The sequence below is a fragment of the Vigna umbellata genome, chromosome 9, assembly GCF_029865625.1.
Source record: "Vigna umbellata cultivar VRB3 chromosome 9, Vumbellata_1.0, whole genome shotgun sequence".
Lineage (NCBI taxonomy): Eukaryota > Viridiplantae > Streptophyta > Magnoliopsida > Fabales > Fabaceae > Vigna > Vigna umbellata.
The window spans coordinates 25,496,829-25,516,313 of NC_142173.1; the positions used below are offsets into that span (position 1 = coordinate 25,496,829).

General features: G+C 35.2%; 2 protein-coding genes across 3 annotated transcripts; one reads left to right on the forward strand and one right to left on the reverse strand.

The window, feature by feature from the left end:
• The first annotated feature begins 1,010 nt into the window (after positions 1–1,010).
• On the forward strand, positions 1,011–2,574 carry LOC124843698 (putative xyloglucan endotransglucosylase/hydrolase protein 33). The gene is made up of 4 exons (XM_047320503.2): positions 1,011–1,297; positions 1,397–1,497; positions 1,665–1,873; positions 2,035–2,574. The coding sequence occupies exons 1-4, from the start codon at positions 1,069–1,071 to the stop codon at positions 2,429–2,431; spliced, it is 936 nt and encodes a 311-aa protein (XP_047176459.2). The 5' UTR covers positions 1,011–1,068; the 3' UTR covers positions 2,432–2,574.
• Positions 2,575–10,409: 7,835 nt separating this feature from the next.
• Positions 10,410–14,005, reverse strand: LOC148193052 (benzaldehyde dehydrogenase, mitochondrial-like). 2 transcript variants are annotated; one of them, XM_088098670.1, is made up of 11 exons: positions 13,854–14,005; positions 13,308–13,442; positions 13,007–13,149; positions 12,734–12,887; positions 12,416–12,645; positions 12,208–12,297; positions 11,724–11,897; positions 11,501–11,638; positions 11,144–11,281; positions 11,008–11,069; positions 10,410–10,920 (listed from the first exon to the last, which is right to left on the reverse strand). In XM_088098670.1, the coding sequence occupies exons 1-11, from the start codon at positions 13,921–13,923 to the stop codon at positions 10,647–10,649; spliced, it is 1,608 nt and encodes a 535-aa protein (XP_087954796.1). In that variant the 5' UTR covers positions 13,924–14,005; the 3' UTR covers positions 10,410–10,646. The 2 variants fall into 2 exon arrangements, with proteins under 2 accessions (XP_087954796.1, XP_087954795.1); XM_088098669.1 differs by having other exon boundaries at positions 13,848–14,004.
• Between the last annotated feature and the right edge of the window lie 5,480 nt (positions 14,006–19,485).

The window sequence follows — 19,485 nt, forward strand, 5'->3', positions numbered from 1 at the left end:
TCTTTCAATGCGATCCCTGCAACCTTTTCATTCTACTACTACACTACAAAAGAAAAATTACAAAAACCAACGTGAACGTGCGTAGTCTGAGATGTACTAAGTTATTTTTCTGTCGCATCAGATTCCTCTGCATGCCAGCTAAGTCACCTCTGTCACATTTGCTCAATCGGTATATCATACTTTAGTTAGCTTCATTACCTTTATTAAACGCTAATCCAATCTTGTACATTCATTGATTCTCCTGATTAGTCCATTTTACTGTGATTTTTACCTACCACCACACCATTTTCAGCTTAGCAATTTAAGTAGAAACCAGACATGCATTTAAGAGATTGCTAGATCTGGGAACTCAGACTAAATTTCTATGCCAATTCAACCCAACTCAACTATCCTAGTTTCGTTCCTCGCTTTATCTTGTTTCTTCTTCCAATAACATTATCATTTAAAGCCTCTAAATTAGATCATGCAATGTTAAACAGTATAAGTATTAGATAACATGATAGAACTTAGAAATCTAGTGCTGATTAAAATAAACTGCTTGAATTTAAGAGGGTAAATGGAATACTAATACTTGAGTGAAGGAAAAGTGTAGGTACTGATGTTGATGTATGGTCTTCATCATTGTGCAAATTGGAAGACAAATCCAATAAAAGTTTACGCGTTTTTATGAGAATTAGTTGCTCCCAATTGGATCACAGCTACAAATACAAATTTAGAAGAATAAGACATGTAACAGATGCTACAGCCATGCAGGGAAGAGTGAGGTTCCCCATCAAACATTAACTTAAAACTCCATTCCCATTTCATGCTGCCAATATTAGGCCAGCCCCACAACACAAGCCCTGCCAAACCTAAACAAATCACCCCCACATGACTCTTTGGATCTTTGCCTTTATGATCCAAGACACCTATCAGAAAAGATACTGTGAAATGACTAAAGGAAAAAGGCAATTAGCCACTGGCCAGCTAGAAAACAACTAAGCAAAAACTACGAGCCCCATTCATTAAACCACACCCAATATATACCCAATCAATCTGACATGTTTTCTCCTCACATGTCCACAAAACATGGCACTTTGGCAACAAAAGCTAGGCTTCTCATATCTACTAATCCTTTGCTTAGCCACTGTGGTTTCTTCACACAACAGACCTTTTACAGTTCCAACTGTCACACGCTTGACGGATTCTTTTCCTACTGTCCCAATTGATCAAGCTTTTTCTAAGGCCTTTGGGGCCTCCAATGTCCAGTTTCTCAGCAATGGGTCCACGGCCACACTGGCTCTCGACAAACTCTCAGGTTAATATGAACAACCTCTTCATTTAGTCAAGTTATTGAAAGTTTACAAGTTCCTTGTTTTGTTTTAATCATTTCATAACAAAGGCTATTATTCTATAGGTTCCGGCTTGGTGTCACAAAGAAGATACTACTATGGATTCTTCAGTGCTGCAATCAAATTGCCCTCTGGTTTGTCACCTGGAGTTGTTGTTGCTTTTTATGTAAGCTCACTTCTTCTATGCTTAAGATTCTTCTGTTATCATACATGGATGGTTGCACAGCACACAGTACAAACACAGACACTTACTTCATTGAGAGAATTTTTCTTACTGATATGTACCATTGAGGTAATGAATGTCGTCAAGAAATTAACTCGAGAAAACATCAGCTGTCTAATGCAGATAAATTCCCTCACAACCATGATGAAATAGACATTGAAATTTTGGGTCATGATAAAAGAAATGACTGGGTTATTCAAACGAATGTCTATGCCAATGGAAGTGTCAGCACAGGGAGAGAAGAGAAATTCTATTTCTGGTTCGACCCAACACAGCAGTATCATCTTTACAGCATCTTGTGGAACAGTTATCACACAGTGTAAGTTAGATAAGTCTTGTTTCAGTCTTGGAATTGAAAGAATATCACAATGGAAATACTTTGCATGATTAGTCTTTGATTTCTTATCTTCCTTTTCTATAATGAAAAAGTGTATCCTAAATAGCAACATACTCACAATAACCCAATTGCGGATTTTGTAGGTTCTTAGTGGACAATGTTCCAGTGAGGGAATTCATACATAGCAACACAAATCCTTCTATTTATCCATCAAAACCAATGTCGGTGTATGCCACAATATGGGATGGTTCAGAATGGGCTACTCATGGAGGCAAATACCCAGTTAACTACAAGTATGCACCATTTGTTGCTTCATTTGCACAAGTAAAACAGAGTGGCTGCATATCTGATCCCACAGCACCAGTTTCTGCATGTTCTAAGGTCAACCCTTCTGCCCAAGACCCAGTCAATGGACCAGAGTTTACTAAGCTATCACAGCAGCAAGTAGCAGCTATGGATTGGGCAAGGAGGAAACTCATGTTTTACTCTTACTGCAATGACAGACCCAGATTCAAAGTCATGCCACCAGAATGCCACTAATACAAATTTATTCACAAAAATTACGAAAAGAGAATTTCTGAAAACAATTTATGGGAAATCATGAAGGAAGCTATATATCCAAGTCATTTTTTATATATTTTTTTTCACCTGAGTGGAGAATAATACTATTGTTGGAAGTTAAATTCTTTGCCTCTACTGAACGCAGGTATCAGAAGAAGATGGATAAATTAATTGATATAATATACTTTTGTATGTATCTATACAAATTTTAAGTCTATAAACTCTATTTTAAGTCTATAAACTCTATATATAATTTAGTGATATCTAAGGATGATTCCTGTATCCAAATGTGGGATATTATGTGAGACAATGAGTAATTGAGAAAACATTATAGTTGTAAGTTGTTGCTTCTGAAATGGCTTAATTATGGTTTGTGTTAAAAGGGCAAGAAGTGACTATTTTGGGCATGTACGAAATAAGAGTATTGACCTAAAATGGAGAGATGAAATAATATAATTAGGCCATCCATAGGCATGGCATTTGAAAAGGGTTATAAGAAACATAGGTAGCTTCTTTAATCAGTGGATATTAGGGTTTAGTTGGAACCTCAGCAGACAGCAAACAGCGTAGACAAACTAAGTTTAGTTGTGTATAGCCTTTAGCTATGGGGCTGAACTTGGAGAAACATATTCACTGGGAAATCACTAATGAATTTAGAATTTGGGGTTCAGTGTTAATACTTTTAATTTTATTTATAAAATTATAACAACAAAACTCTACATAACACAATATTAATAATACAGCTAGAGTGAACATTACAATTAAAATATAAGATATCTTTACTAAAGTTTATTAAATATTTTTTTGTTCTTTATTTTGTAATATTCTGAACTCTAGAGTGTCATTTATTGTTTTAAGAAACATGTATCTAGTTAGAGAATAACCAATAAAATTATATATTCATCGGATTTGAATTAATTTTTTTCAAATTTTTGTTTTCCATAATTTAAAACAAAATATCTGACCCCAAAATTCTTAAATGAGAAATATTTAGCTTTCTTCCTTTAAATAATTCATAAGAAATACATTTTAAAATAGGACGAATAAGCATTATATTTAAAACGTAACATGCAATACTTACAACGTCAGTCCAAAAATGTCTTGGAATTTTTTATTCATTCAATAAAGTTCGTGCAAGTTTTCTAAAGATTTATTCTTCCTTTCTAGAATCTCATTTTGTTGCAGAGTTCGAAATGTAAAAAAGTTATGAGAAATTTCAAGTTCTTCACAAAAATTTTCAAATGATTCATTTTGAAATTCCCCTCCATGATCACTATGAATAAATTTAATTTTCAAACCCTTTTCATTTTGAACACTTTGAAAGTTTCACCTTTTTGAGTAATAAAGAATGTTCATGTATATCTTGAATAGTCATCAACAATAACTAAAGCATAATAATTTTCCCCAAATAAATCCATGTGCAAGAGTTCTGAGGATTTTTCACTCAAATCAATATTTTTCAAATTAAAAGATGATTTAACTTGTTAACCCTTTTGACATGCAACATATGGTTTGTCTTTTATAAAATTGAGTTTTGGTAGACCAATTACTAAGTCTTTAGATATGAGTCTATCCAATTGTTGTATATGAATATGAGCAGCTCTCTTATGCCACAACCATGGATTTTCTTCTTTTACAACTAAATATAAAATATTTTTATTTGAAACATTTTTCAAATCAATTAAATAAATATTTGCATGTCTAATACCTTTCAAAGCAACTTCAGAAGAATTTTTTTCATAAATAGTGCAATAATTGGGTTCGAATGTTATCTTGAAACCCTTGTCACATAATTGACTAATACTAAGAAGGTTGTGCTTCAAACCTTCAACAACAATACACCTTTAATCATCAAGTTATTTGCACTTCCTATGTCTCCTACTCTGAGGATCTTTCCCTTGTTATTGTTACCATATGTGACATAGCCTGGTTCTTTGTTTCGGAAGTTTGTAAATTTCTTTATATCTCATGTCATGTGCCTTGAACAACCACTATCAAGGTACCACATGGACTTCCTGGATTTAGAACTTATTTGAATTTCTTAACGAAGAGACCCACATCATCCTTATCTTCTTCAGAGTCATCTTCTTCTTTAAGACTTTTATCAATCTCTGATTTGAACGCCCAGGTTTTTTTATTACTTTTTTCTTCATCCTTGTTCAATCTTCCGAGATCTAGTTCATGTTCTCTCAACTTACCAAACAATGCAGCTATTGACATGATGTTTAGGTTTGTGACTCACTTATGGCAGTCGCTTTTGGTTATCAAGTTCTGTCCAAAGATTTAAGAATTTTGATATTTAATTCATCATTTTCAAAGGACTTACCTAATCCAATGAGATTATTCACTATATGCGTGAAGCACTTCTGGACATCTATATAATTGTTTCTCCTTGCTTCATGCGGAACATCTCGTACTCTTGGGTTAGAGTATTTCTTTTCGCTCTTCTAACATCATCAGTTCCTTCATGGGTGACTCTCAACATCTCCCACATTTCTTGAGCATTTTTATAGGTTGAGATCCTGTAAAACTCATCAATAGTTAGAGCAGATGATATAATGTTACGAGCCTTAACATCATGTTAGAATCTTCTTTTATCTTCAGCATTCCATTGTTATCGCGGTTTAGGTTCGTGCAAATTGTTAATAAATACAGTAGGAAAAAAAGGACCACTTGTGACAGTTTCCCAAATCTCACTATCAATAGATTCCATGAAAATTTGCAATCTCACTTTCTAAATAGTATTCTCCAATAAACAATGGAGGTTTATTGATAGAGGCACCCTTAGCGAATGTTTGATATGGCCTCGTCATTTTGAATTACTATCAAAGCAAGCTCTGATACCAACTGCCAGAGTGGTGCAGCGGAATGGTTAACAAGTTCAACAAACCAAGAACGGGATGAATTAGTTTCTTATCGTAAATCATTCTTTTAATAATGTTTTCGTAAATATAAAAATTCCTTAAAACAATTTAAACAAATTAAAGAGTAAGGAAGAGAGAAAATTGCATAAGTAATTTTTATACTGGTTTAGATCGCACAGATCTTACGTCCAATTGTTAATCTCAACCAAGAATTAACGTTCCACCAGCACAAACCAACAAATTGTTACAATCACAAAGAAAATAAACAAGTTAAAGGTTATAACACCTCTCTTGTTACCCCAAGAGATGAAACTCAGTTCCCTTGAAACCCACAAGGGATGAACACCTACTCTGAATGCTTCTCGGAGGATGACCACCTCCTTTGAATCTTCACAAAGGATGAACATCTCCTTTGAATCTTCACAAAGCATGACAGACTTTCAACTCAGCAACAACAACATCACTCAATCACATTTCTAGTGAAAGCTCTCGCTCTATGCCAAGACGTCAAGTTTTCAAAACCACAGCGCAAGGGTTACACAAAACCTAGAACACTTATCACCGCACACAACATATAAGAATTCCAAAATACACTTATTTCGTATCTTGTATATTAGAATGAGAGTCCTAATCTAATTTATAGAGATCACTCAAGGATACCTCCAAAAATGTGTTATCAATTATTTAACGTGTATTAATCGATTATCCATATATGGTAATCGATTATGCATCAATGAATGCACAACGGTCAAAAACATGTTTGAAAAAATCTCATAATTGCTCATGATAATCGATTATGGCAAGTCATAATCGACTATTGATAATCGATTATCATAAGTGGTAATCGATTATCTTGAGTATAAAATGAGATTTTCAGATTCAAAACGATTTTTTAACAAAACCTAAAGCAAACAATATACAGAATTAAATATAAAGCACATCCCATACTAAATTACAAAAGCTTTAATATAAAAACAAGTTTTCATGAAGATCTTCCTACAATAAGAGCACTTGAGACTTGACTTTGAGACATTATATTATGTGGCCTCCACTTGCATATATTATGTGGCCCTCTCTCTTAGTTCCTTCATGATCTTTGTTGGCCTTATGCGTACGTTGTTAGCAAACGACCCAAGTCTCAAGGTCGTTATCACGTGTGTAAGGGAAAACACGTGATTGAGATCCTTGATCTGTCGGGTGGTCTTTCCGAATTGATCCATGAAGGCACGAAACGACTCTTCCTTCTCTTGCTTGAGGTTCACTGGGGTAAGAGTTGTAGAGTGATATGACCAACTCGTGGCAAAGTGCATGCCAAACAATGAGCGGATGACAATGAAGTTGTCAATGGAATTAAGTGGTAGCAAGTTGAACCATGCCAAAGCTTCCCCTTTGAGGGAAAGAGAGAAAGATATACACCGCACCAGGTCACTTGTGGTGTAGAAAGCCATTTAGCTGACGAACATCTTCAAATGCTTGTTTGGATCCGTTGATTCATCATACTTCTCAAAGGTCAGGGGGACTATAGTAGGGATGACAACAGGTTAGGTCGAACATGGACAGTGCCTACCCGCAATCCGACCTGCAAAAAAAATTAACCCACTACCCTAACAAATACACGTTTAAAAAATATCTACGGGTATTTTAAAACCCGCAAATATCTTCGGATACCTGCAAATATTTAAAAAAATATATTTTTTTAAATTATTAAAATAAATTTAAATAAAATTACAAAAATATATAAAAATAATATAAATTAAATTAAAATTTAATTTTAATTAAATTTAACCTTATAAAATGTAAATTAATTTTAATTTTAATTAAATTTAATTTAATAAAATGTAAATTACATTTTTATTTTATTTTTTACGGATAGCGGATATCCACGGGTACAGAGAGTATAATACCCGCACCTGACAGTTTACAAGCTAATATTAAAATATTTGTTATCCACTGGTAATAAATACCCGCAGGTACCAACTATTTGTCACATATTTTATCCGCTAATACCCGCAGGCGCGGATATTTTTGTCATTCATAGACTAGAGGCATGTGAGTCTCCATGATGACCGATGTGAAGGACAACAGACCCGCTATGTTAATTATCTGGACGGACGTGTTCTCTTTGCTAGCTTTTATGTTGTCCTCATGGGTTGTCTTGCACGAGTCTTCTCCGTACCTAGTTGGAGCAGGTTGATGCTATTGTTATTTGACTGAGTCTGCCACTATATTGCTCGTCATGTTCCTTGTAGTTACCGTAAGGTTTGTTGGTTGTTGAATATTCGCCCCATGGTGGGTGCCAAAATTGTTTGAGATGTAGGGTCGAAGGCAACAATCCAACCACAAGTAAGTCGGCCAAGGTCTAAAAGTTGTCCAGAATTTCTAATCCTCTCGTAGTTGTTTTCCCAATCGTTCGGAGGGTACCAACAGAAGGAATTATGATGCCGAAGTTAGTTCAACGTTGACAGTTCAATATTAATGGTGTGTAGTAAAATGCAGGTCACTTATCTCTGTTGTGGTAAGGTGGTGATTATGTAGAGAGAGTGTAGAATATAATGCAGAGAAAAAGGAATAGGAGAAAGTGACTGGTTTTCTCATTAAACAATAAAAGAGTACATGCAACGTATATAACAGTGAATGAGTATGTCAAACTGTAACAGTAAAAACAGTTATGACAGTTGTAGTTTTGTTTTAAACTCTTCATCAATCTCTTTACTTCAAACTTATATTTATAGATTTTAAAATAAATTTTTAATTAATAATAATCTAATTAGATAATCACACTTGGTCAATATTAAAATTAATTATCATGCTCACAGATTGATCCACCTTCTTGATAGTGTAATCTTACTAGTGATATGCTGACTGGGCGGTATATGATACGCACCCTATCTCCCCTTTCGCTTGGTGCTGACTACTCCACTGTCATCGTGTATGTATTATTGGAACCATTGTGAAATTCTAATGAGTTTGTGTTCATATATTAACTTTTCAAATTGAAGAATTTGACCCAAATTTTTTAATCCATAATACATTTTCTGAAAATGAATTTTAAATTAAACAATTGATAATGTACTTTTCATAAATCATGTTTTAAATTATGCAATTCAGAATATGTTTCTGAATCTATGTTCTACATTACACAATCTAAAATTAATTCTGTTAATATTTTTTAAACTTCTCTAAAGGTTAAGATAATTAAACGTATATTTGGTCTTTAATAATTATTGTTTATTAAAATGAAAGATAAAGGTAATATGTAATTAACCTTGAAAAAATTACTAAAGATTTTAAATTTAGAAAAACAAAAAGTAAATGTTCCTTTAACGATTAAATTTTGTTTTAAACAATTACTAAAGATCAAACATGTGTTTCACTGCCTTAATCATTAATGAAACTTAAACAAAATCAACAAAATTATTCTTTTTAACTGAGTATTTATTTTTTTCTTATAACTAAAAAGTAAAATATATCAATATTTATTGTACTTAATCGACTATGAGGAATGGATTATAAAATTTAGAAGATAATTCATTTATTAAAAATACCTTGTTTGTGGAATCTAAAATATATGATGTATGGATATCTGAAGTTGGTCATAGATAGAGACCTCCAACCTAAATTGTAGGAAAGATCAGGTTCTAGTCGTTGATGTGGGTGATGCTGATGTAGTGAATGACCCTATAAGGACTTATTCATCACCAAGCATTTTCAAGAATACTTCGTACCCAAAATAGTAGTAAAACCAACAATGAGTAGAAAGGAGAAAAAAACAAGAAAAACACAGCTAAGGAAGATTTATACACTTATAAATCATAAAAGACAAAATAGACAATTTGAAAAGTATGAAAGTATAGGAAGTTATGGGGTGAAAACAAATTGCTATAGAAAAATATACGAAAGAGCCAATATAAAAAATATTTAGCCCAATGTTGCAGTCGTTGCAGGTGAAGCCCCAATAACTTAAAAATCAAAAATAGGTGAAGAAATATAAAAATATGTAATAAGTATGATAACAAATCTCGAATGAGACCTATGTGAAACTACAAAATTCAAGAACAATATTTTTATATACTTTTTAGAAGGCAAAAGCAAAGTAAATAATTACTGAAATTAATATCAAAATAAAATAAAATCATTGAAGATAAATAGTCATTAAAAAAGTTGTTCTTTTCTTTTTATATGTTTTTAAGAAGATATAATTTTAAAAGTTTTGAATAAATTTTTTATTTTATTTTCACTTATTTCTACTCTTTTTTACATCCATCTCCTCCTTTATTCTCTATTTTTTTCTTCAAGAAAGACCTTAACTTTCATTGTATTTCTCACTCGTCATTTCTATTTCATTTATTTTATTTATCTCCTCCAATTAACATGTCAATTATATATATATATATATATATATAGATATACACGTTTGTAAGTATTTAATATTTTTATTTTATTGAGTGGCGTATTGTGTGACGTATATAATATATTGTTTTTATTTAAATTATAGATATAGATTATATATCGAATATAAAAAGATAATAATATATGAAAAGAATGAATTCCTATAATTCGTGCTTAAAATATTATTAGTACCACCCTCTTCTCACTACCATTGGTCTAATTAATTTTGTTTATCTGTCTATAATTCCTGCTTAAAATATTATTAGATCCACCTTCTCCCTATCATTGGACTAATTAATTTTTTTTAATCTTCGACGAGTTTTGTATTTCACATGATCGGTTCAAGGCTGAAGTTTCTCCTTTTCTCTTGTGAATCTTTGACCTTGAACAATCTTTGACTTTGAACAATCAATTAATTTTAAACAATATAATTCCAACATGTATAATTAAAAATTAAATTTAGCTTGAAACTAATATATCATTGGTTTGAGTGTAGCAGTAGAATGAAGCCAATTGGTTTGGAAAAGAGTACCTTCGATTATTTTCTTAAAACTATTTTCTTTTTTAACTTTAAACCTACTTTGAGATTAATTTTTATTTTTCTTCTGACAAGTTTTTATATCTCATTGAAATCAGAAACTGATCTAACTCAGGATAATGTAAACTATCTCTAGTGTTGTTTTTGCATCCATAACAGAACATGATAAAAGAAACAACCTAGATGAGTTTGCCAAATCAAGAGTAACAAAGTGTGTCAGGCTGACGCATACAAATGCTGCGCCTAGAAATAGACGAAAGAGATAAAAGGATGAAGCTGAAGAAAAATATAAAAAATTTAATGAGTCATGGGTTACACCAAAAAAGCAGGATTTTATCATGTTATTGAAACAGTGAGTTATTGATCATCCAGAAAATGCTAGAAATGCTCAAAAGGCTGAAACTCAAAGCCATGCTGGGTTGTTCAAGGGGTTAACAACAGCCTTCACTTGCAAGTAGTTCTTGAGACTATACTCTCCTTTTTCTCTGCCCTGACCACTCATCTTGTAACCCCCAAAGGGGATTGCAGCATCGAATGTGTCAAAGCAATTTACCCAAACTGTTCCTACTCTCAGTGCCCGAGTCAAAATGTTGGCAGTGTCTATGTTCTTTGTGAACACTCCTGCTGCAAGCCCATAACGTGTGTTATTTGCTCTTTGAACTACCTCACCAAGGTCCCTGGGATCATCAACTCATAGATTAGTGCACAGATATGTAGCATAATACCATTCTCTTCAAACAAATTCACAGTGGTTGCTTTCTTACTTGAATTTTAATATGGATTGGACTGGACCAAAGATTTCATCCTTTGCAATCCGCATGTCGTCCTGGTGATGGTTGTCACAAATTGAAAACATTAGGAGTTGTATTTTTATTTTTCACTCTAGTTTATAAGATATACCTTAACATTTGAGAACACAGTTGGTTGAATATAGAAGCCCTTGTTGCCAAGTCTGTCTCCTCCGGTTTCAAGGGTAGCCCCACTTTCAACACCATATCTGATATACCTCAGGATTTTCTCAAACTGATCTGAATCAATCTGATTGTTTGGATTGTACATGAAACCATCAGTGTATTTATACATTTTATAAGAATTATGCATTAATCTATTTCCAGTCATCACCGATTAGTATCTGAGTCGGTGAAATGCAAACACAATGTCAAATTGTCAGACATTTTATACCCTCAAATGAATTTGGACAACAAAGCTCCATGATCAAACATGAGGATGCAATGTAAGGGATTCTTAGCATTTTACCTGAGGACCCTGCTCTATACCCCCCTTGAATGGATCACCAACAACACGTTTCAAAGCACGAGCCTTTGCTTTCTCAACAAACTCATCGTACACTCTTTCGTGTACAAATGTTCGTGACCCAGCACAGCAACATTGTCCCTGAATGTCACAAACAACACCAATCAAATTTTCCAAGTCCCAAGACCACTGGTTGATTTACTCAAGTGCAATATATTTTATATACCTGATTAAAGAATAAAGCAAAGTGTGCTAGCTCAACAGCCTGATCTACATCAGCGTCTTCACACACAATAAACGGGGATTTCCCACCAAGCTCCAAAGTTACAGGCTTAAGATTGCTTTTAGCCGCCAATTCAAGGACAACTTTCCCAGTATCAGTGGAACCCGTAAAAGCAAGCTGTGACAGAATACCAAATATTTATGCTGTTAAGTCATTATCGTGTTTATATGTCTAACAATCCAAATAAATACCATATTAGAACTTGAAACTTTTACACAAGACAAGGAAACTGAAATTGATTGCCATGGAAATTTATCTGTATACCAAAACATTATTTGAGGAAAATTATGAAAGAAATAATTCATGCTTCATTGAAAACTAAGAACATCAATCAATTTGGTATCTTTTCAAAAGACTAAAACTGCTGCAATTGTGGGACAGAGGATGCACATTATACCACTACCGCAGAGGCCAAACATTTTAGTACCTTATCAACCTCCATGTGACTTGCAAGAGCAGCACCAGCAGTCGGGCCAAATCCCGATATCACATTTAAAACACCAGGAGGAAGTCCAGCCTGCCAGACAGATCACAAACTAAAAATGATGAGGATTGCAGATATTCTGAGTACATTAAACTCCATAAAAATTATGCTTCTTAAAAAATAAATATTGGTCAATATTACTAGCACAAACCTCAAGAAATAGTTTTGCTACATATAAAGCCGATAATGGTGTCTGCTCAGCTGTTTTGAGAACAATGGTGTTGCCACAGGCCAACGCTGGTCCAACCTTCCAAGCAAACATGAGAAGAGGGAAGTTCCAAGGAATGATCTGACCCGCAACACCAATGGGTTCGTGCAAAGTTTGCACATGATAAGGTCCATCAGCTGGAACTGTTAGACCATGAATCTTATCTGCCCAACCTGAGGATCATGAAAACACAAGTGTCACCAAATTTTCACAAAAAACAAAGAGGGGTAGGCTAAGTTCCACGTTTTGTGTGCCACCTACCAGCATAGTATCGAATCAGACGAACAAGCATTGGAATCTCAATCTTAGCAGATTGTTCATAAGGCTTTCCATTATCCCAAGTCTCAAGTGCTGCAATCTCATCATTATGCTTCTCAATCAGATCAGCGGCACGTAACAAGATCCTTTGCCTTTCCTATAAAATCAAATAACAAAGAAGCAAAAAAGGATTCCCCCGGAATCATGAGACCAATGATCACGACTTTGTGAACGACAGGAAAATAAACATTATAGAGGGGGGTTATGATCAAATACATAAGCTGTCATCCTAGGCCATGGACCATGATCAAATGCCTTGCGTGCAGCTGCAACAGCTCGATCAACATCTTCAGAGTGACCCTCAGCAACATGAGCAATCACTTCCCCCGTTCTTGGATCTAAAGTTGGAAAAGTTTTACCTGATGCCACCAGAATCCGAATCGTCAGATACCCCAAACAGCCCCCCTTAAAAATCAATTATCTTTTTTTCTTTCTTTTGTCCTTCCACTTTTTGATTAGCCAAAAAACTCAACTTTATGTCCCAAAAGGAAACAAGATTAGCAAAATAAACACTCACCGGAAGCAGCATCTACGAATTTTCCATCAATTAAGAGTTGGTTATATTCCACTTGAACTGATGGTTTAATGGGTTCTTCAATGGCAGCAGCAGTGCTGTATTTAGAGAGTCTTGAGCCAAGGTAACTATTCCCACCTGAAAGTTTTACCTTTTAATCTTTAAACTTTTGATCCGTACACATAATTAATAAAGACCTTAAACGGCAAACCATAAATCCAAATCAAAGCACCCAGTTAAACACCCATTCGAAGTGACACAAAAAAAACAGTAATTGTAACTGGAACCGATGATCGACAAGTACAATTAAGAAAACATGAGACAACTAAACACACAGCAGTTGACACTAAGCGAATACCAATGATTAAATGAACCTAACCGTACACTCTAACATATTTTCTTTGTCAAAAAATAAGAAATCAGTTCAAGAAAGAACAGAAAAATGAAATAAACAAAACAGATAACAAAAATCATTTGGTAACTGTTTTTAGACAGAGAAAAATTATGAGAGCATCTTGAGATTGGGTGCGATGGAGCACACACCTCTACCTCGTGAAAAGAAGGAAGTAGAAGAAAAGGAGCGAGAGATGAGCCTTGAAATTCTCAGTGTGGAAGCCATGATATGAAGATGGTGATAGTGTTATTTTTTCTCCCTTCACTTATCTATAAATGGAGATTTGCTCCAACTTTATATATAAAATAAAACGCATGACCAACCCAAACTTGGTGCAAGTCACCCCACGCGATAACGCTGACTTATTTTTAATTATTTATTAGCCCCTAGGCTTTGCCATATTATATTACATCATATAATAATAATAATAATAATCTATGCATATCTTCTGCAAATGAAGTTTAGGTGTCTTTGTCCTCGTTCGAAACGGCATATCTTATCATTCTATGTTATCTCAATTATGAAATGTGTTAATAATTGAAGTTAGAGTACAGTAAAATATATTTTTATTTTGTTTTTGGATTATTTTTATGATGAAATCAAACTTCCCCCTCCAAAAAAGGAAGATAAGTACATCTTTTGCTTAAAAAAAATATATGTATGACAATGACGCACGCGCTTTTAATGTACGATAATGTTTCTTAATTTTTTTTCATTATTTGTATAAAAAATAAATAGTGAAATTCTTTCTAATTTTAAAAATATAGACCTGCCTTATATGCATTTATTAATTATTAATTCCTGTTTCGGCTGGATCCGGGCGGACTCTGTTAAAACACACTAACTTACTGTTGGAGACGGACCGGCGCCAAATGTTTCGGCTGGATCCGGGCGGACCCTGTTAAAACACACTAACTTACTGTTGGAGACGGACCGGCGCCAAATGTTTCGGCTGGATCCGGGCGGACCCTGTTAAAACACACTAACTTACTGTTGGAGACGGACCGGCGGACGACGAAGATGAACGAACGGACGACTGATGGCGGTTGCTGGAGCCGGGCGGACGAGCGATCACGAACGTTGGAAACGGGCGGACGCCTCTCTCCAGCTGATGCAGATTGGGCGGACGGTACAGTGATGGACGAACGCTGTTCCTGGACGGGCGTCCTCCCTCTCCTAGCGCTGCTCCACACTCCCAGTTGGGGAGGGGCCAGGTACCTGCTAAAGGCACTCCGACGCTCAAGTCAGTATTATGACAGAGCGATTGTAATGCGTGTATGCATCGTTATTCAAGTTGGTCAGAGTTCATACCTGAGACCTTTATTTATAGTGAGTTGTAATGGGCTTTTACCTTTTGGGGGCCTGGGGACGGCCCAATAATACCTTAATCTTCGTTAAGGACTTTAATGTGTCATTAGCATTTAACCGTGTAATCAGCAACGTGCGTCGGTTGGGAATGATGGTCGGTCAGGGATGTTACCCTAGGTGGGCGTCCAGCTCTCGGGCGGACGTCCAATCCTTGGGCGGACGTCCAGCTCTTGGGCGGTCGTCCACTCCTTGGGCGGGCGTCCGGCTCGTGAATGCGTACCAGATTATTGGGCGGACTGGCGGATGACGGACGTCCTTGGACGGACGTCCGGTTCCTAAGGACGCTCGGTCCAGACTGTTTGGCGGACGTCCAGATTATTGGGCGGACACGCCAACTTAGGCGGACGTCCACTTCTTGGGCGGACGTCCAGCTCTTGGGCGGTCGTCCACTCTTTGGGCGGACGTCCAGCTCTTGGGCGGTCGTCCTCTCCTTGGGCGGACGTCCAGCTCTTGGGCGGACGTACAATCCTTGGGCGAGCGTCCGGCTCGTGAATGCGTACCAGATTATTGGGCGGACTGGCGGATGACGGACGTCCTTGGACGGACGTCCGGTTCCTAAGGACGCTCGGTCCAGACTGTTTGGCGGACGTCCGGATTATTGGGCGGACACGCCAACTTAGGCGGACGTCCATTTCTCAAATGGCTGGCCGCTCGTTCGGTCCAGCCTCCGGGGCGGACATTTTACCTTGCGCGGACGTCAAGCCTCGGGCGGACGATCTACTTTGGGTAGACGTCCTCTATCGGTACATATGACGCCGTCTATGTGGGCGTCCTTCCGTACGGCATCCGGCACCTCTGGTACATAAGCCCCCCAAGTCCTAGTGCACGTAGTGTGCGTAGGATTATGAATAATCATCTAAAACAAGAGAAGATTTGACGCCATGGTCATACATATTTCCCAGACGTTTCGTCCCTCGGCATTTTCCTGAAGAACACTTTTTGTGAGTGTAGAGAGTGCGGTGCTATCTTGTGGTGATAAAATTCCATGTGAGTTCTTCAAATTTTCTCTTACAAACAGGGGTTCTACCCGGTTGGCGGATGGGCATTTGGCCATTTAGGTGACGCTCTGCACTCCCTGGTACATAGGTTCTGCCTTGGTTGGCTGGACGCTCGCCACATTGGACGGGCGTTCCATCTTGGGCGGACGTCCAAATGGCTGGACGCTCGTCCTGAATTCCATCTTTGGGATGACGTTCTGTCTTGGTTGGCTGGACGCTCGCCATCTTGGGCGGACGCTCGTCATTTTGGACGGGCATGCCATCTTGGGCGGACGTCGTTGGACGCTCGCCACATTGGACGGGCGTTCCATCTTGGACGGTCGTCCACATGGCTGGATGCTCGTCCTATGCCGGGAGGTCCTGTTATTACAATTCCTTTTATAGCTTTAATAAATTAGGAAAGACAAAATCAAGTATTGTTCAGATGAGTATATACATTTATTAACTTAATAAGATAGAAGTAATAATCACTGGTGAAAATAAGTGTTCGCATATAACGTTATTACATCGAACAAGAGAAAATACACGTATGTTCACTTTTTAAATTTTATTATAAATATTTTTGTTTATTTTGTAGGTAATTTTTTTGTTAAAGATACTTATTTTAGTTTAAAAAATTATTAATATAAAAAATTTAGATGAAAAATATAATTAATTTTAACAAAACCGCTAAGGAATGAGTAGAAATGGTCTTTTAAGCTTTTATAATGGAGTTTAGTTATTTAAGTTAGAGAATGGAAAGAAATTAAGACTAATAGCATGTAAGGTAAGTCATAACTACGGGGGAATAGTGCAATTAAAGTTTGAAATAGCCTAGAAGAGTTGTAGATGTATGTGGAGGTGTACAAGATAGAATATGTGATGATTGTGGTGTAGATTATGCAGAATTGATTCTTTACAAAATTCTACAATCTCGTTAAGTGAGCCTAGGCTCGCTTAGTGAGCAAAGCTCTCTGTTTTTGCATTTGCAGAGCGAGCCATGAGGCTTGGCAAGTAGTTCGTGGAGGGATCTGGTTGTAGTAGTGGATAAGCAAGAGTTCTCATTAGAGTTCTCAATGGGTGACAAGAACTCTATGTTTCATTATTCGTAGAGTGAGTGGTGGCTCGTTGAGCGAGGGAGAGGGTTTTCGTTGGTCGAGGCATGCACTAAGTGACTAGTTTAGAGTTTGATTGGAATCTTTCTTTCTTTTGATTTCTTGTAACAATGAACTATATTATGGACTGAAGTTTGTTTAAAAGTAATTATTGAATTGAATTATGCTTTATACATGATGTTGAGTATGTCATTGAGGTGTGGTTCGACAAGAATTTGTAAGGTGAAATTCTTGGTGGTGGTTTCAAACAAAGAGATGTATTAATGTAGGAACTCAACCTTGGAAGTTATCTTGACACTTTAATAATCATTTCATCTCAAATAGGGAAGGAGATTATGTAGTAAGGAGTAGTAGGAGGTCTTAGTTTATGGTCTGGTGTTCTTTGTCCGTAGGTGGTAGACGAATTAGCCTTGTGTGGTAGCTTGGGGTGGACCAGTTGTTCCACCACTACAAGTGCAAAAACTTATCATAGTCCAATATCAATACATATATTTAGATTGGTTGAATCTTGAAATAATTTGTATGGTGAGATTTAGTTTGATTTGGATATGAGACATATTGTATGATGTTATAATTGCATGAGCGAATTCCTTTTAAAATGTTAGCTTACCCTTTTGTTGTATTGTGGTTTGTTGTATGTTTTTGTATGATCACAAGATGGACCTGAATAGAGAGAGAGATCGTACTTCTTTGGAGCAGGCTTTGGGCGGTGAAGGAACATATGCTTAGTCGTGCTTAGAAAAGTTAGTAATTTGTCTTTTAGTTTATATGTCAAGAAACCTTTTCTAGACGAGTAAATAGTTTTGATCAAGTTATGTATATAAATTTGAATCATAGTTATTTTGGACGACTGTATGAATACTTTATATACCAGTAACTCTTTATAAATTTTATACATTTTGTTCACAATATTATTCATTACAAACATTTTTTTCTCTCTTTTAAAATATATATAATTCAAAAAGTGTAAAAATAATATTTATTTTAAAATTATTTGGAATTAGATTGTACTTTAATAATTAAAGATTACTTTTGCTTCTATGATAATAGAAAATTCGTACTTAAATCATTAAAATGAAGGTTAATAATATATTCATATTTACATTAAAATAAATATATGAATTATTTAAAATATTAATGTTATAATGAAATATTTATGAATTTCATTATTTTTAATTTATTTTTTAAAGTCACTTCAAATTGAGATAAATGGTTGGACTTCCCATTCTCCTTTTACATATGCACTTTAGAACACACAGACCTATACGATTTATGAATTTATAAATTATAATATCATGTTAAATTAAATCATAAAAAAAATAATGTTAAATGAGATTGTAGAATAAATATATAAATAGTAGCATTGAAAATTATTTTCACATATATCACACTTAAAAAATGTATATTAATCCAAAAATATTTTATGTCCCATTTATATGCATCAATGTTACCTAAAAAATATTTTCCAGCTAAACTTTTGTTTATTTTTCTAAGTTTATAGTATGTTAGAAAAAAAATTTAATGATGTAATAGGTTTGAAAATTTTATTTTTACTTTTTTATTTTGTGTTTCATTCAAGTTCTTCCATCAAGCTTTTTTCATCTGTATTTTTTTGTTGACTTTTTTAATATGTTCTCTTTTTTACTTTTTTTTTTTCATCATGCTCTTCCTTTAACCTCTTTTGTTGCACTCTTTTAGTGTCTTTTTCTCTTTCGTCACGTTTCTCCTTGTTTCATGCTCCTTCATCATGTCAATTTCTTAGTAAATGTAATTGATTACATAACGACATTGATTATCGATTATATTTATTATGTAATTGATTACAAAATGCATTTGGTAATCGATTACACAGTAAGTGTAATCAATTACCACTTATCTTTCATTGTAAAAACTCCATTTTCTCTCTTCCTATTTTGGTGGCCAAAGTTCTTTCCTTTCTTCCTCATTTCTCCTCTCATTCACTTCTAAGAAGTAGGAACACATTTTCCTATCAGATCTTTACTATTCTCACCAATTAAAACGTCCAAAATCATCAATGGCAGAATCCTCCAAAAGACAAAGGGGTTCTCTTCTACTATTGTGGGCGTCATCGTCGTCAACCTGTTGAGAGCCCACCATCACCACAACCACCACTAAATCCATCTCGCCTAACCACACACCCTAATAAACTATTTTCCACAAATGGCCAATATGATAGGTACTGTTCAATTTTTTTTCCATGACATTATTGAACCAAAATACATTGATTTGGACTTTTTCAAGGATTAAAATTTTGAGTGCTATAATCTTTTGAAAAATATTGGTCTAATTGATTTTATCACTCATAA

What these genes read in the sequence shown, in the direction of transcription:
- LOC124843698 (XM_047320503.2), top strand. Translation starts at nt 1,069, where the DNA reads ATGGCACTTTGGCAACAAAAGCTAGGCTTCTCATATCTACTAATCCTT. An exon ending in GAGTTGTTGTTGCTTTTTAT is followed by an intron (nt 1,498 to 1,664) that starts GTAAGCTCACTT and finishes AGAAAACATCAG; the next exon opens with CTGTCTAATGCAGATAAATT. An exon ending in TGGAACAGTTATCACACAGT is followed by an intron (nt 1,874 to 2,034) that starts GTAAGTTAGATA and finishes CGGATTTTGTAG; the next exon opens with GTTCTTAGTGGACAATGTTC.
- LOC148193052 (XM_088098669.1), bottom strand. Translation starts at nt 13,923, where the DNA reads ATGGCTTCCACACTGAGAATTTCAAGGCTCATCTCTCGCTCCTTTTCT. An exon ending in CTTCTTTTCACGAGGTAGAG is followed by an intron (nt 13,443 to 13,847) that starts GTGTGTGCTCCA and finishes TAAAACTTTCAG; the next exon opens with GTGGGAATAGTTACCTTGGC. An exon ending in CAATCCATATTAAAATTCAA is followed by an intron (nt 10,921 to 11,007) that starts GTAAGAAAGCAA and finishes TGATGATCCCAG; the next exon opens with GGACCTTGGTGAGGTAGTTC.